This window comes from Mustela nivalis, assembly GCF_964662115.1.
Source record: "Mustela nivalis genome assembly, chromosome: 15".
Classification (NCBI taxonomy): domain Eukaryota; kingdom Metazoa; phylum Chordata; class Mammalia; order Carnivora; family Mustelidae; genus Mustela; species Mustela nivalis.
The window spans coordinates 3,210,447-3,227,803 of record NC_139034.1 but is presented as its reverse complement, the minus strand read 5'-3'; the positions used below and the strand labels follow the sequence as shown (position 1 = coordinate 3,227,803).

General features: G+C 37.0%; 1 protein-coding gene across 1 annotated transcript in view; it reads right to left on the bottom strand.

Moving 5' to 3' along the window:
* The window catches only part of PARP4 (poly(ADP-ribose) polymerase family member 4), a 130,885-nt gene that overhangs the window by 25,646 nt on the left and 87,882 nt on the right, over positions 1 to 17,357 (bottom strand). Inside the window, 6 exon segments of the mRNA XM_082701631.1 lie at positions 45 to 1,094; positions 11,867 to 11,989; positions 12,586 to 12,681; positions 13,968 to 14,048; positions 15,640 to 15,720; positions 15,973 to 16,143. Of these exon segments, the coding sequence (XP_082557757.1) occupies positions 45 to 1,094; positions 11,867 to 11,989; positions 12,586 to 12,681; positions 13,968 to 14,048; positions 15,640 to 15,720; positions 15,973 to 16,143 (1,602 nt within the window).

Sequence of the window (17,357 nt, the reverse complement as noted above, 5' to 3'; positions counted from 1 at the left end):
TGAAGCTAATTAACTATAGACCTAAGGGAAAATAAGACTAATACCTCAGTTTGTAGACTGAAGAGCTCAGTCCAAGGCACAATATTCATCCAGCTCTGTTCATCTTTTTGTGCTTGGAAGCTTGCAATAAAATCACTTCTTGTTATATCAGATATTATCACTTCTTGTTTCTTTTTCTTTTCTTTTTTTTTTTCAGATATTGTCACTTCTTGAAGAAAATAATTTGCCAGAAATTCTGGTGTTCCATTATTTTCTGTTTCAGAAAAACTTCCATTACTTGAAGGAGATAATGAAGTTCCAGCAGAAAGAGCTGTACAGAAAGAAGCCTCCAGTTCAGTGTTAGCAAACAGATCTGCTGGTGGCTTGTAACTGGTGCTGAAAGGAACTGCAGAATTTTGAAAATAAAGAGGAGAACAAGAAAGGGAATGAACTGCAAACCCTCTGGATGGACCAGCAGAATTAAGTCTACGAGGAGGCAAATGAATATTCGGCTGCGGAGGAGAGTCCAACTCAGAGAAAATGTTAGCAGAATTGTCGTTCTTATGGCCTTGGTAAGTTTCAGGTAGATTAGCATCACTGGTGTTAAATGAGACACCTTCACGAGCACAAAAACCAAAGGATTTAAGACGTGGGGTAGGCAGTCTGTAAGGGGTATGTGACGCAGGGGTAATGTCACTCAAATGGTTAGCTTGACTCAAATGGTCTTGGTCATACTTAGATGGACCAAACTCTTTGAGACTCCTAGAAAATATCTTAGGATGTAAGTGGGGATGATGGAGGGAACAAGCAACTTCAAAGGGCTCATCTCCCAAAAGGGCTGAACCATGGGCAGCAGAAATGCTGCAACTAACCAGTTTGGGGATAGGAGTATCTCTACACAGCGGTTGTTTAAATGAATCCATCTGACTTAAATCCAATGGCTTTTCCACATCTTCACATTCAAAATTGAATGTTAAAGGTTTTTCTGATAGTTGGGAACTATCTTCAAAATCTTCAGAATCTTCAGAATCTTCCAGGTGATATGATCCAAACTTTCTGTTAGTCAAATGGGGTTGTTGCAGTTCTTCATTCCATTCAAAGAATGCTAAAAGAGGCTGTCCAAGAGGGAAAAATATAATGTAAGGGAAAATAAAAAATAAAATGAACAATCAAACATACTTCCTAGAATTGACTTCGGAGTAGACAAGAAATTGCTTATCCTAGAGCATTGAAAAATTGGAGATATACAAGATAATTTAAATACAATGCCTTTGTTATATAGATACAAATCTGAGATTTGGAGAGAACAGCAGTAATAAGCACATCAAAGTTCTTAGTTTCTCTTTGTTCTTAGCATGTTGAAACTTCTAATACCCCTCATTTGATACAAGAGGAAACGCAGGGCCACAGAAGTGTCTTGTCCAAAATTTTATAATTAGCAGTATCATAGTGTGTAAATTAGCCCTAAAATAAGCTGATAATTTGAAATAAATTATTCTAGTCTTTTATTCTGCTTTACAGCAATATTAAGGAAATGAGACAACTGATAGAAAATTTCAAAAGCTTTATCTTAAAAAATTGCAAGTAAATAAAATCCAGTTTTATATGAATTATAAGTCTTTGAGATATTTTAGAAGTAAGTAGCCTGACAGCACCTGGCTGGCTCAGGGGGTAGAGTCTGTGACTCTTGATCACAGAGTTATAAATCTGATCTCTATGTTGGGACAGCTTAAAAGTAAAATCTTTTAAAAAAATAATTAGGGGTGCCTGGGTGGCTCAGTGGGCTAAAGCCTCTGCCTTTCGGCACAGGTCATGATCTCAGTGTCCTGGGATCAAGCCCTGTGTCAGGCTCTCTGCTCAGCAGGGAGTCTGCTTCCCTCTCTCTCTGCCTGCCTCTCTGCCTACTTGTGATTTCTGTCTGTCAAATAAATAAATAAAATCTTTTAAAAATATAAAAAAAATTAGTCTATAATTTTACCAATGTAAATCAGGTATTTTATTTTATTATTATTTTTAAAAATCAGCTATTTTATTTTTTTAATTTTTTTTTAAGATTTTATTTATTTATTTGACAGAGAGAGCTCACAAGTAGGCAGAGAGGCAGGCAGAGAGAGAGGAGGAAGCAGGCTCCCCACTGAGCAGAGAGCCCGATGCGGACTCGATCCCAGGACCCTGAGATCATGACCTGAGCCGAAGGCAGCGGCTTAACCCACTGAGCCACCCAGGCGCCCCCAAAATCAGCTATTTTAAAAAAAGAGTAGTTCTTTCCCAACTCAGTCATTTCCAGTATACATTTAAATAATTACACTGCAGAACATATTACAAAACACATATTTGAAAATAATATTTAAAAACAATGTTTTTCTGGGTTTCTCTTAATTAGATAAACAAATGGAAAAAGAAAGTAATAGTGATAGACTAGACCTGTTAGATATTAAAGTATTTTATAAAATTGCAATAACATATCAGTGAAACAAAATAGATGGTCCAGCAATAGATCCTTAAACACATGGAAATTTAATAGATGACAAAGATGATATTTTAAGTCAATGGGAGGAAAAAGAATTTTCCAATAACTGTGTTGGGGAAAGTGGGTAGCTATCTGGAAAAGAATAAATTTAGTTCCATACTTCCTATCTTATACCAGGATAGATTCCAATTGGATGAAAAATTAAACGTAAACAAGAAACCATAAAACTATTAAAAAAAATAAAAAACCTTTAGGAAGCATAGCCTCTGGATAGGGAAGATATTTCTAAGAATGATAATAAAATAAAACAATATAAAACAAAAACAAGAAACCCAAAGATAAAAAAAATTGTGCTTTGGTGAGTGCTGTGAAGTGTGTAAACCTGGTGATTCACAGACCTGTACCCCTGGGGATAAAAATATATGTTTATAAAAAATAAAAAGTTAAAAAAAAAAATTGCCTGAATTAAGAAATCTGCATGACAAAAAGATGATGAATGACATCAAAATACAAATAGCAAACTGGGATACAAATCTGTGCAGCTCAAAGTAAAAACAGCTTATTTTCTTAATACGTATTTTTCCTGAAATAAATAAGAAAATGACTAGGGTGCCTGGGAGGCTCAGTTGTTGCTTAAGCGACTGCCTTTGGCTAAGGTCATGATCCCAGGGTTCTGGGATGGAGCCACACATCAGGCTCCTTGCTCTGCAGGGAAGCCTGCTTCTCCCTCTCATTCTCCCTCTCCCTCTGCCTGCCGTTTCCCCCTGCTTGTGTGCTCTCTCTCTCTCTGTCAAATAAATAAAATCTGTTAGGAAAAGAAGGGAAAAGAAAAGAAAAAAAAATGACTAACATCACAATAATAAAGGTAAAAAAACATTAATAGATAACACATAGAAAAGAACATACCTAGAGCTCTTAAGAATATGAAAACATGCTATCTTCATTCACAAAGAAATGAAAATTAAAATATCATTAATGCATTTCTCACCTGCCCAATTTGCAAAGATCAAACATTTGAATGATAAGCTGGGTTAAAGACGGACAGAATAAGACTCTCACATGCTACCAATGGGAGTGTGATTTGACATAACCTACAAAGAGGGAAGTTTGGCTAGAGTTAATTAAAATTTTCAGAATAGATTTTCTTAGGTATAATTGATGTGCAATAAACTGCACATTTTAAATGCATAATTTGAGGGGTACCTAGTTGGCTCAGTCAGTACAGCATGTGATTCCTGATCTCAGGGTCGTGAGTTGGATCCCTACACTGAGGGTAGAGTTTAATTAAAAAAATAATAAGGGGCACCTAGGTGGCTCAGTTGGCTGAGAAGCTGCCTTTGGTTCAGGTCATGATCCTGGGATCTTGCTCAGCAGAGAGCCTGCTTCTCCCTCTTCCTCTGCCTGCTGCTCTGCCTACTTGTCCCTGTCTGTCAAATAAATAACATCTTTAAAAAAATAAAGTATATAATTTGGTGAGTTCTGACATAAGCATACACCATGAAGCCATTATCATAGTGAATAAAATGAACATAACCATCACTCTCAAGATATTCCTGTGCCCTTTTGTAATCCATCTCATTCCCCCCCTCGCAGTTCCCAGGCAACCACTATTTATCTCAATAACTTTATTTTGGTTTACATGTATTTTGTATCAATGAAATCATACAATTTCTATTCTTCTGTGTTTCACTTCTTCTACTCAGCATAACTGTCCTGATACATGAGGTTGCATGTATCCATCATAGGGCTATATCACAGTTTGCTTATTCATTTCCTGATGGTTGTTTCCAACTTCTGGCTACTACAAATAAAAGCCACAATGAGTACTTATGCAGAAATCTTTGAACATACACCTTCATTTCACTTGGCTGAGTCAAATGGTAGGTGTATATTTTTTAAGAAACTGTCAAAAAGTTTCTAAAATTGTTGTGCCATTTTGCACTTCTACCAGCAGTGCATGAGTAACCGTTGTTCCACATCCTCACATGTAGTACTGTCAGTCCCTTTTACGCCATTCTAGTGGCTATGTGAAAGTATCTCACTGTGCCTCCAATTTGCATATTCTCATGTGACTGATGATTTTGAGCATCTTTTCTGTATAACTTCTTTGGTGAAGTGTCTTTTCAAATCTGCTCATTATTTTATTGGGTTTTCTTATTACTGAATTGTAAGATTGCTTTATATATTTTAGATGACTTTGTCAGATATGTTGAATATTGAATATTTTCTCACAAATGTCGCTGGTGCATTCATTTGCTTAATGGTGTCTTCTAAAGAGCAAAAGTTTTTGGAATTAATGAAGTCCAATTCATCAATTTTTTAAAAAGATTTATTTATTTATTTGACAGAGAGAGAGAACACAAGTAGGCAGAGAGGCAGGCAGAGGGGGAGGAGGAAGTAGACTCCCCAGTAAGCAGAGAGCACGATGCAGGGCTTGATCCCAAGACTCTGGGATCATAACCTGAGCCACCCAGGTGCCCGCAATTTATCAATTTTTTTTTTAAAGATTTTATTTATTTATTTGAGAGAGAGAGAGTAAGAACAAGCACCAGCAGGGGGAGTGGGTCAGAGAAGCAGACTCCCTCCAATGCAGAGCAGGGAGCCTGATGCGGGACTTGATACCAGGACCCTGAGACCATTACCTGAGCCATGCAAGAGCCCCTCATAAATTTTTTTTTATAATTTCTTTTAATTTAAAAAACCTCTGTCGAACCCAAATTCATTAACATTTCTCCTATATTTTCTTCCAGATATTCTAGTTTCAGTTGTTATATTCAAGTCTATATTCTAAATTAGTCTTTGCACATGGTGTGAGCTCAGGACAGAGGTTCATTTTTGTTTATTTGTTTGGCAAATGGCCATCCAATTGCTCCAGAAAAGAGCATTTGTTGAAAAGATCATCCTTTCCACATTGAATTGCCTTGACACATCTGTAGAAAATCCATTGACCCTGTATATGTGGATATATTTCTAGAATTTCTACTCCATTCCAACTGTTACATGTTTCAGTGGTGTTCTCATGGTGCAGATGTCTATTTTACACAAATATCACACTCTCCTAATTACTGTAGCCTTAGAAAAAGTCTTAAAATCAGACAGTGTAAGACCTCCAAACTTTTCTTCTTTTTCAAAGTTGTTTTGGCTAACAAAGATGCTTTATATTACATATACAATTTAGAATCAGTGTGTCAATTTCTAAACAAAAAACTTGCTGGGACTTTGAGTTGGATTGAATCTATAATCTAATCTATAGATTAATCTGAGGAGAATCTGATTAAACAAATTTAATCCAAGAACATTTATTTAGGTCTTCTTCAATTGCAATTTTCTCAGCAATGTTGTATAATTTTCAGTGTACAGATCCTGCTTATTTTGTCAAATTTGATTCTACATATTTCGTATTTTCTATGGTATTATAATATAAGTGGTATTGTTTTTTAAATACCAATTTTTAATTGTTGCCAGCATACAGAAATTAAGTTGGTTTCTTACATTTTTTTAAAGGATTTATTTATTTATTTATTTATTTGCCAGAGAGTGAGCGAGCGAGAGATCACAAGTAGGAAGAAAGGTAGGCAGAGAGAGAGGGAGAAGGAGGCTCCCGGCTGAGCAAGGAGCCTGATGTGGAGCTCAATCCCAGGACCCTGAGATCATGACCTCAGCCAAAGGCAGAGGCCCAACCCACTGAGCCTTCCAGGTGCCCCTGGTTTCTTACATTGACCTTGCATCCTATAACCTTGTCAAATGCACTTACTTACTAATCCTACTAGTCCTTCCATAGAATCTTTAAGATCTTCTACAGAGACACTTAGGTTGTTTGTGAGTAAAGAATGCTGATTTGTTGATTGTTTCCTTTTGTTATGTAAAAGGAAAGCTTTTTATCTTGATGAAGTCCCAATAATTCATTTTTGCTTTTGTTTTTCTTGTCTCTGGAGACATCTCTAGTAAGTTTCTGTACCTGAGGTCAAAGAGGTTGCTGTCTGTGTTCTCCTCTAGGATTCTGATGGATTCCTGTCTCACATTTAGATCTTTCACCCATTTCAATTTTTTTTTATATGTATGGTATAAGATGTGGTCCAGTTTCATTCTTCTACATGTGGCTGTCCAGTTTTCCCAACACCATTTGTTGAAGAGACTTTCTTTTTTCTTCTTCTTCTTTTTTTTAAGTTGGATATTGTTTCCTGCTTTGTCAAAGGTTTGTTGACCATAGATTTGAAGGTACATTTCTAGGCTCTCTATTCTGTTCCATTGATCTATGTGTCTATTTTTGTGCCAGCACCATACTGTCTTGATGATGACAGCTTTGTAATACAGCTTGAACTCCAGAATTGTGGTTTCTCCAGCTTTGGTTTTCTTTTTCAACATTACTTCAGCTATTTGGGGTCTTTTCTGATTCCATACAAATTTAGGATTGTTTGTTCCAGCTCTGTGAAAAATGCTGTGGTAATTTTTTTTAAATTATTATTTGATTTTTTAAAAAAGTTTTACTAATTTACTTTGTGAGAGAGAGAGAGAGCATGACTGGAGGGGAGAGGGAGAGGAAGAAGCACATCCCCCACTGAGCAGGAGCCTGACGCAGCATTTGATCCCAGGACCCTGGGATTATGACCTGAGCTGAAGGTGGACGCTCAACTGACAGAGCCACTCAGGCATCCCTTTTAATTCAATGTAATTAACATATAGTGTATTATCAGTTTCAGAGCTAATTTAGTGATTTATCAGTTTCATATAATACCCAGTGCTCACTACATCAAGGGGCCTCCTTAATGCCCATCACTCAGTTACCTCATCCCTCCATCCACCTCCTGTTGGTGGTAGTTTGATAGGGATTGCGCTGAATGTGCAGATTGCTTTGGGTAGTATAGACATTTTTTTTAAAAGATTTTATTTATTTATTTGACAGAATCACAATTAGGCAGAGAGGCAGGCAGAGAGAGAGAGGGGGAAGCAGGCTCCCTGCTGAGCAGAGCTCGATGCAGGGCTCGATCCCAGGACCTTCGGATCATGACCTGAGCCACAGGCAGAGGCTTTAACTCACTGAGCCACCCAGGCGCCCTGGTGGTATAGACATTTTAACAATATTTGTTCTTCCAATCCATGAACATGGAATGTTTTTTCCATTTCTTTGGGTTTTCCTCATTTTGTCTCATTAATGTTCTATAGTTTTCAGAGTACAGATCTTCTACCTCTCTGGTTAAGTTTTTTCCAAAGATATCTTATGGTTTTTGATGCAATTGTAAACGGAACTGATTCCTTGATTTCTCTTTCTGATACTTCATTATTGGTGTAAGGAATGCAACAGACTTCAGTGTGTTGATTTTATATCTTGCAACTTTGCTGAATTCCTGTATCAGCTCTAGCAATTTTTTGGTAGAGTCTTTCTGGTTGTTGCTCTCTCCCTCTTCCTGTCTCCCTCAAATAAATAAATAAATAAATAAAACCTTTTTTAAAAATAAATGTTTTGTAGAATTCCCCTGGGAAGCCATCTGACCCTGAACCCTTATTTGTTGGGAGATTTTTGATTCCTAATTCCATTTCTTTGCTTGTTTTGGGTCTGTTCAGACTTTCTATTTCTTACTGTTTCAGATTTGGTAGTTTATATGTTTCTGGGAATTTATTCATTTCTTCCAGATTGCCTTATATGTTGGTATATAATTGCTTATAATATTCTCTTATAATTGTTTGTATTTCTATGATGTTGGTTCTGATCTGTCTTTTTCATTTATGGTTTTATTTATTTGGGTCCTTTTTCTTTTCTTTTTGGTAAGTCTGGCTGGGGGGTTGTAAATGTTGTTAATTCTTTTAAAGAACCAACTCCTAGTTTTGTTGATTTGGGTTTTTAAAAATTTCTATATCATTTATTTCTGCTCTAATCTTTATTATTTTCCTTTTCCTGTTGGATTTAGGCTGTTTGCTGTTCCTTTCCCAGCTTCTTTAGGTGTAAGTTTAGGTTGTGAATTTGAGATTTTCTTCCTTCTTGAGGAAGACCAGTATTGCTATTGAACATCTTTTCCTGTGCTTACTGACCATTCACATATCTTCTTTGTAGAAATGTCTACTCAAGACCTGTGCTCTATTTTTAAGAATGTTTTTTAAAAGATTTTATTTATTTATTTGACAGATAGAGATCACAAGTAGACAGAGGGGCAGGCAGAGAGAGAGGAGGAAACAGGCTCTCCGCAGAGCAGAGAGCCAGACATGGGGCTCGATCCCAGGACCCTGAGATCATGACCTGAGCCAAAGGCAGAGGCTTTAACCCACTGAGGCACCCAGGTGCCCCTTAAAAATGTTTTTAAAAATTTATTTATTCATTTAAGAGAGAGAGAGTGGGGAAGAGGCAGAGGGAAAGAATCTTCAAGTGGACTCCCTGCTGAGCATGGCGCCTGACATAGGATTTGATCTCACAACACATGAGACCTGAGTCAAAACCAAGAGTCAGATGCCCAACTGATTGAGCCTACCCCCTTACCCTATTTTTGAATTGGGTTGCTTTGTTGTTGTTGAGTTTTAGGAGTTCTATACATTTTGGATATTAATCCCTTATCATGTATACCTCTGCCAAAAATTTTCTTCCATTCTGTGGGTTATCTTTTTATTCTGTGGATAGTGTTTTTTGATGTACAAAATTTTTCTAAATTTTCATGAAGTCTGATTCCTTTATTTTTTTTTTCTTTTGTTACTTATGCCTTTGGTATCACATCCTGACAGATTACTGTTAAACCTAAAGGGTGAAGATTTGTCTTATGTTTCTTTTAGGAGTTATATTGTTTAAGGCCTTATATATAGGTCATAGATTCATTTTGAGTTAATTTCTGTATATGATATTAGGTAAGGATACAACATCATTCTTTTGCATGTGGATTTCCAGTATTTCCAGCACCATTTATGCTTTCCCCAATGAATAATCTTGGTACGTTTGTCAAAAATCACTTGACCATATATACTAGGGTTTATTTCTGGACTCACTATTCTATTCTATTGGTTTATAAAAGTCTGCCTTTATATGAGCATCACACTGCTTTGATTACTTATCATTGGAGTAAATTTTGAAATCAGTAAGTGTGAGCCCTCCAGTTTTGTTCTTTTTCAAGATTGTTTTGGCTATTTTGGAGTATCTTGAGATTCCATATGAATTCCACGGTGGATTTTTCTATTTCTTCTTTTCTTTCTTTTTTTTTTTTTTTTTTTTTAAGATTTTATTTATTGTGCACCTGGGTAGCTCAGTGGGTTAAGCCGCTGCCTTCAGCTCAGGTCGTGATTTCAGGGTCCTGGGGTCTAGTCCCCCATCGGGCTCTCTGCTCAGCAGGGAGCCTGCTTCCCTCTCTCTCTCTGCCTGCCTCTCTGTCTACTTGTGATCACTCTCTGTCAAATAAATAAATAAAATCTTAAAAAAAAAAAAAGATTTAAAAAGATTTTATTTATTTATTTGACAGAGAAAGACACAGCAAGAGAGGGAACACAAGCAGGGGGAATGGGAGAGGGAGAAGCAGGCTCCCTGCTGAGCAGGGAGCCCGATGTGGGGCTCAATTCCAGGACTCTGGGACCACGACCTGAGCTGAAGGCAGACACTTCATGACCGGGCCACCCAGGGTGGCCCGATTTTTCTATTTCTTCAATAACATTGCTGAGCTTTTGATAGAGATTGCATTGAATCTATAGATTGCTTTGGGTAATATTGACACTTTAATAATAATACTGACATGAAGAAGCAGAAAAAGTTCAAGTTCATTGTTTCTTTCTTCTGCCTGCTCAAATCTGCCTTTGAATCCCTCTAGTGAATTTTTATTTCAGGTATTGTTACTTTTTAGCTCCAGAATTTCTTTTTGGTTTCTTTTTAACTCTTCTATCTCTTTACTGATATTTCCATTTCATCCATTCATCATTTTCTTGACTTTCTCCTCATATTCCTCTAGTTCTCTGAGCACCTTTTAGATCACTGTGTTAAAGTCTTTGTCTAATATATCTGCCACTTTGTCTTTTTCAGGGACAGTTTGCGGTTGTTTCAATTTTGGAGGAGGTCATACTTTCCTGTTTTTTGCGGGATTTTTGTATGTTTTGTGATTTTTCTCCCATGAACACTGAGTATCTGAATCTAATAAATGTGGTAAATTTGGATATGAGATTCTCTCTCTTCCCCAGCGTTTGTTGTATTTTTGTTATTCTTTTTCCTTTCTTAATTGTTGCAGGCTGTCTCTATGGTGAGGATCAGCCTGAAGTATAAACTTAATGTCCTCTTACGTCTCTTCTGAGCCTTTCCTTGGGTATGGGCAATAATTTTTTAATTATACCCATATAGGAGTTGTTTTGGAATGTCCTAGTCTTCAATGGTTGACTCCCAAAAGGGGAAGAGTAAAAAATGAGCAGGGAGAGTAAAGGTGCAGCTCTTTATATCTCCTGGAATTTGCTTTAGCCCAAAGAGGAGGGACTTGCAACAACAGGGGAGGTGCACCAAAGGCTGCCTACCTCTTTATCTGCCAGTTGGGACACAGTCATTTTCCCAGCCCTGCCACTACCCATCTGTCCTGTGGAGGCTACAACTTCTCTTCTCTCTAGTGTGACCTACGTGACTAGAGAAGTGAACTCAGAAAAAGAGTAAAATCAGTATTTTCAAAAGTTATTATCCCTCTCTCCTTTCTTTAAAGACAACTGTAAGATAAAACAAAAATTCTGAATGAAGGATTTGAGGAAACATTTACGGTTTTGTTTGGTTGTTGCTGTGTTGTTATTTACCATCTCAGATCATGATTTTTGAACAAAGTAATCAAAGGATATCTAATGTGTTTTTATATTCTTAATTGACACAGTAACTTCGAAGTGGATCAAAGTAAATTAGTGTTGCATATATTATTACATTTTCCCAAAATTCCTCTCAAAATTTTTCCTTAGAATCTAAATTTCTTTATTTTGGCAATTTTATTCTGCTAACCCAGATACCTAAGGGTTTTATTAGCACTGTTTTGTTCCTTTGGTTTTGAACATGCCTTTCAGTTTCTATGTGAATCACATTTTCCAATTCTATTTCTGGTCACAAAGGCCACAATATAACATGTTACAAACTTTAAGAATTATTAGTGGTGAATTTAGATGATCAGATAGGACTTTTCTCACTAGTTTCATGATGAACTATTAATTACTTAGAGTAAGTGACTTTAGTTTCTTGTATGACAGTTTATTTGTCTATGAATGAAGTAAAATCATAGTTATTCCCCTTTGGTATTTTACAGCTACATTTATGTATGGTGACTCTCTCAGTCATATGACAGCTTTTTTATAAATGTGCAAATATTTTCCATTTTGAGGGCGACAACAGTTCCTGCAAATTCAAGCAATAAGTGTGCTATTTGAAGCAAAGGGCTCCCCTCACAATCATACAAATATGAAAACACAATATTAATTGATTTGGTAATTAACACTTACCTGTGCCGCACTGGTATCTCGTTGCTCCTCCTGCCAGCTCATGTATGGTAGAAAATCAACATCTTCTTTGGCAATAAGTTCCCAAATATTAGGAATATTAGGAGAAGGCAACTCCTTACCATCCTATATTGAATTAAAATTAGGTAAAAACAAAACAGACATTATCAAATTAAATGATTACTATTCATTCTAAAGCCTGGTGAATCCTTAGTTTGAAATATGTATGGGTGTCAGATTAGATTGTTCTGGGCCACAAGGGAGGGAGAAAGAGTCTAAAAAGAAAATTATGCTCAGTTGAGTGGCTTTCCTCTTTCTTGAGCTGGGTGTGGGGGCTGTGGTAAGTGCCTTCTGTGGTCTTTTCCTCTTAAACTTACGAAAAAGAAAAGGCCTCGCAGAGGATGAGGGAAGCTCAAGCCCTTTCTGTTTTTTGAGGGTCTTGCGTTAATAAAAGGTGAGAAATGCCCAAATGTAGTAAAATTATAGTGTATCTCATAAATATACATATAACTAAGTAATAACTTATAACATCAAAAACATAACATATGTGACTCATTTAGAGAAATTATAATGAGCCCTTCGTGAATGTGAGGCTCTGGTTTCATGGTCCTCCCTGCTCTTCATAAGCCATGAATGTGGATATTGTCAGTAACAGTCAGAGCAAGAGTAATTTTCTTAATATGTAAATACAAATGAAATAACCATGAATTAACAATACATACCCTCTTCTCAACTGCAACAAAGCTTGTAAACTGCGTTATGAGACAGTTTTCTTTACTGAGTTTAATAATCAGAGATTTTAAGATTTGCTTCTTCATCTAAAATAGAATCAAATGAAGTCATGTCTTATTTTATTTTTCACTGTTTAGCTATGTATGACCAATAAAACAAGTATTAAATAACCAACAAATGTATTTCTCTACAAAATAAACCATTTTATAATTAGTATTTCAAATAAAATTGAGTCAATGGCCCTGTCTAAATGTCTACAGTAGATGACTTAACATTCTCTGAAAAATAGGATCAAGTGACTGGTTAAGTCATAGAAAAATAATTCATATTTATATAGTTCTTTATGACTACAAAGAACTCTCACTCTCAAGTGTGGGGGGTTTCTGCATTTTTTAACAGTCTCTTCCTCCCGTTTTAAAGATGGGGAATCCAAGGTGTGGAGATGTAGAGTGACTTTTTCAGGACTATTTGGTGGAAGGGCTGGTCAGTTGCCCACACAGATAAAAAGGCCTTAAGGAGGGCACCTGGGTGCCTCAATTGGTTAAGAGTCAGGTCATGGATCCAGGGTCCTGGGATTGAGTCCCACATCAGGTTCCCTGCTTGGCATGGTGTCTGCTTCTCCCTCTACCCTTCCCCCTATTCGTGATCTCTCTCTCTCTCTCTTCCTCAAATAAATAAATAAAATCTAAAAAAAAAAAAACCAAACCCAAAAAGGTCTTAAGTAAAACAGAACGCAAGGCTGCTAATCTAAGGGCAGCAAGGGAGTACAGTGAAAACACAAGGCCATCTATTACCTGCCATGACTGCATTAACAGCCAGGGGAGGTCCTCTGGTTCCTTCTTTTTGGGAGGGCATTGAGCACCACTTCTCCTTAAGCCCATTTAAGTTCACAGCTACCAAGGGACCAGGTCATCAGGTGGGCTGGCTGAGTGGGACCCCCTGTTGGAGGCCTCATCAGGTCAGTAAAGAAGGCACAGGGTGGGCTTTGGCTCCACTGTGTGTCTTTAGGCTGGTCACCTACCTGTCTTGCACCTGGGCTGCTTCATCACTAAGATGAGAATACCAACGCCTATAGTATATAAGATCTTAGGTGATATTTATGACAGGAGCTTACCAAACATTCTCTGAGCCCTCCTCTGGCCTCCTCTTGATGAGGAAATGACCAGAGAATTCTTAGGAAACCAATGACATCCGTTCTTTCATTAATTCATTCAACAAACATTTACTGAGTGCCCTGCACCCCAGGTGCAGAAAATACAGATACAATGATGACTGCCACCATACCACATGTCTCTCCATTCAGCTATCCTCACTTTACAGTTCCATGGATAGATCAATTTAAGAAGGATGGAGAACAATGAAAAGAGCAAACCTCATGGTTCGTTTCATTTTCGTGGAGAATGCCGTCTTCATAATCTCGGATCAGAGCTCGTGCTGTCAGCTTGTGGATCATCTGTGTTTAAGCAGCAAAGGGGAAAAAAAGATTCAGATGGCTTCTCATTAAAGTCTTAACTTAGAAAACCACTTTTAAAATTGAGGTATAGTAGTACACACAATAAAATTCACCCCTTTTAAGTGTACAGTTTGATGAGTTGTAACAAATGTATATAGTTGTGTGACTACCACTGAAATAAAGATACAGAATAGTTCCTTCAATTTCAAAAGTGAAGGGCACTCCTCATGGTCCTTGCTGTCACCTCCAGACCTTGGCACCCACTCATCTGTTTTCTATGCCTACAGTTTTGTCTTTTCTATAAAAGGGCATTTTGCTAATTCAATTTATTTCTAAAATTTTAAACTGTTCGGGGCGCCTGGGTGGCTCAGTGGTTGAGCCACTGCCTTCGGCTCGGGTCATGATCTCGGGGTCCTCGGATCGAGTCCCGCATCGGGCTCTCTGCTCAGCAGGGAGCCTGCTTCCTCCTCTCTCTCTCTCTGCCTGCCTCTCTGCCTACTTGTGATTTCTCTCTGTCGAATAAATAAATAAAATCTTTAAAAAAAAAAATTTTTAACTGTTCTTCTACTGTAGGAAGAAGTACGCTTAGTGCTGTGATGCCTAACTGTGAATGTGACCTCCACTCTGAAGGGCAGGGGTGGCAAAATGTGCCCTGGGAAGTGCAAGGTGAAGGACTGCCCCCTTCCTTTCCAATAACTAAGAAACACAGCTGATTTTAATAGCAATGTTTGCTTACAATGATAATTCCAACTCTTGTAATTTTGTTATCAGTAAGGCCATAATTCACAGAATAAGTACAACTATAAAAACTTCAATTTTATGGAAAGTGACCTCTTTCCAGGTAAAACCCTTTTAATTATTAATTCCCCCTTAGATTCATTTTTTTAAAAAAATAGGGAGAGTCCCTTAAGTTCTATACATATATCACAGGCAAACAATAAGTTATAATAATTGATTCAGGGCTAAAAAGTAAGCTGTATTTTATTTTAAAAAAAAGACAAAATATCTGCAATGTCTTGGAAGTAGTTTACCTGGCTAGGCAAATAAACACTCCTATGAATAAAGCTACATATATATAGTATATATAGGTTAGGCATTTTCCAGGTCTGAATCTAATAGATTAAGTACTAATACAAATACTATAAACTTTCTGGTGATAATTCATTTGCTTTTACTCTGAAAGTAGAAAAAACAAACACATTCTCAATATATGTTTACTCTCAGTCCAGTACTGTTACACTTCATATTTCAAAATAACAAAGGTTGATCTGTGGTGCTTAATTTTTATCATGTCATGAACAACTTTGAGAACCTCCTTAAAAGGTGTTCCTGTATAAAATACCAAATTTAATTGCAGTTAGTCATATCCACTGATGCCCATATGGATACACCTAGACTCAAGAACCCCAGAAAAAGAGCTGCTGCATCAGAAACTGAAGGAAAGTGTTCTCGTTTGTACAGACAACGGTTCCCCATATCATACTGTGCACTGAAGGGTCAAAATAGAAAAACAAGAACAACAAAGGTATGAAAATATAAATTTATTACAACTTTCAAAGAGTGAGTTCATAGTTAAAGTTTTTAATCTTACAGTTCCAGTTGTCTTCTGAAGTTCACTAGTTGATACTACTGTAGAAAATTCTTTCTCTTGAATCAATGCACATAGAGTTGCCTGAAATGGGGGAGGAGGGTGGAATCCCTTATTAATTTCTCATTCTGTAGAGTCTTAGTTTCACCATGATTTTCTCTTTCCTTTTAATGGAAAGGCTCCCCAGTATCCCGTTAACTACCCATTCAGTTTCCAGTAGGAGAATATTTGCCAGCATGTTATGATACAAGGAGGGGGAAGGAAGAAAAGAAAAAGAAAATTGTTGGCAACATACGTTGCTCTTCCCATAGTAGAATGAGCTGTGTGCTTCCTTACCTGTGTACAATGAGGAATAAATCCATAGACAAGGAGTCGCTCATTGTGGAACAAGGACTGCACCTGGGCTGGAGCCTGGAGAGGCTCAGGTGCATCTGTACTTAGCTGCTGCCATTTGATGGAGACAGAGTGACAACTTGGAGAATGTAACCTAGCCATTTGGTCTTCTATCTATTTATAAGAGATGAATTAATTCTCTTTCAATGTTACATCCAGAAAATAGTTACTTAATACTTAAAATAACTTTATATTCTCTCTCTTGGGATTTGTGCTACTTTGGTTTTGTTTTTCTCCTTCCTGCTTAGGGTACATTTTCAAAAAGATTTTCAATAGAATTCTTAATAATAGCATTAGCACATAATTTAAATATGTAAGACATTCCCAAATTATTCCATTACTTAACTACTAATATACAACTCTGGCAAGGAGTAGTTGCTAGTTATAAAAATTAATCTTACAAAGGACTTGAATAGACATTTCTCCAAAGAAAATATGGCCACTGAACACATGAAAAGATAGTCAATATTACTAGTCATTAGGAAAATGCAACTCCGAACACCAATGGAATACAATGTCACACCCTAGGACGGTTATTCTAAAACAAAAACCAAAATCAGAAAACAACAAGTGCTATCAATTATGTAGAAAAATTGGAACCCTAGTACATTGCTTATGGGAATGTAAAATGGTGCAGCCACGGTGAGCAACAGTATAACAATTTCTAAAAAACAAAACACAGAATTACCATATGGTCCAGAAATTTAACTTCTGTTATATACCTAAAATAACTGAAATCAGACCTGAACACTTGTTTATATGGCAATACTCAAAGCAGCATAATTCACAACCACTAAAAGGTAGAAACAACCCAAATATCTATCAACAAACAAATGGATAAACAAAATTTGGTATGTGAGCACAATGAAATATTATTTAGCCTTTAAAGGGAAAGAAAATTCTGACATATGCCACAACATGGATAGACCTTGAAAACATACCAAATGAAACAAGACAGGCACAAAAGTACACATATTGTATGATTCTGCTTTCATGAAGTATCTAAAGTAGTCAAATTCATAAAGACAGAAAGTAGAATGGTAGTTACCAGGGACTGGGGGAGGGTGGAAAGGGGAGTGGTTTAATGAGTAGAGTTTCTGTTCAGGATGATGAAAAGTTCTGGAGATGGATGGTGGTGATGGCTGTACAACATTGTGAATGTGCCTTTATATATTACTATTTTTAAAGATTTTATTCATTTACTTGAGACAGAGAGAAAGAGTAGGAGAGAGAGCACAAGTAGGAGGTAGGAGCAGAGGGAGAGAAAGAAGCAGACTCCCTGCCAAGCAGGGAACCCAATCCCAGGACCCTGGGATCTTGGGATCCCA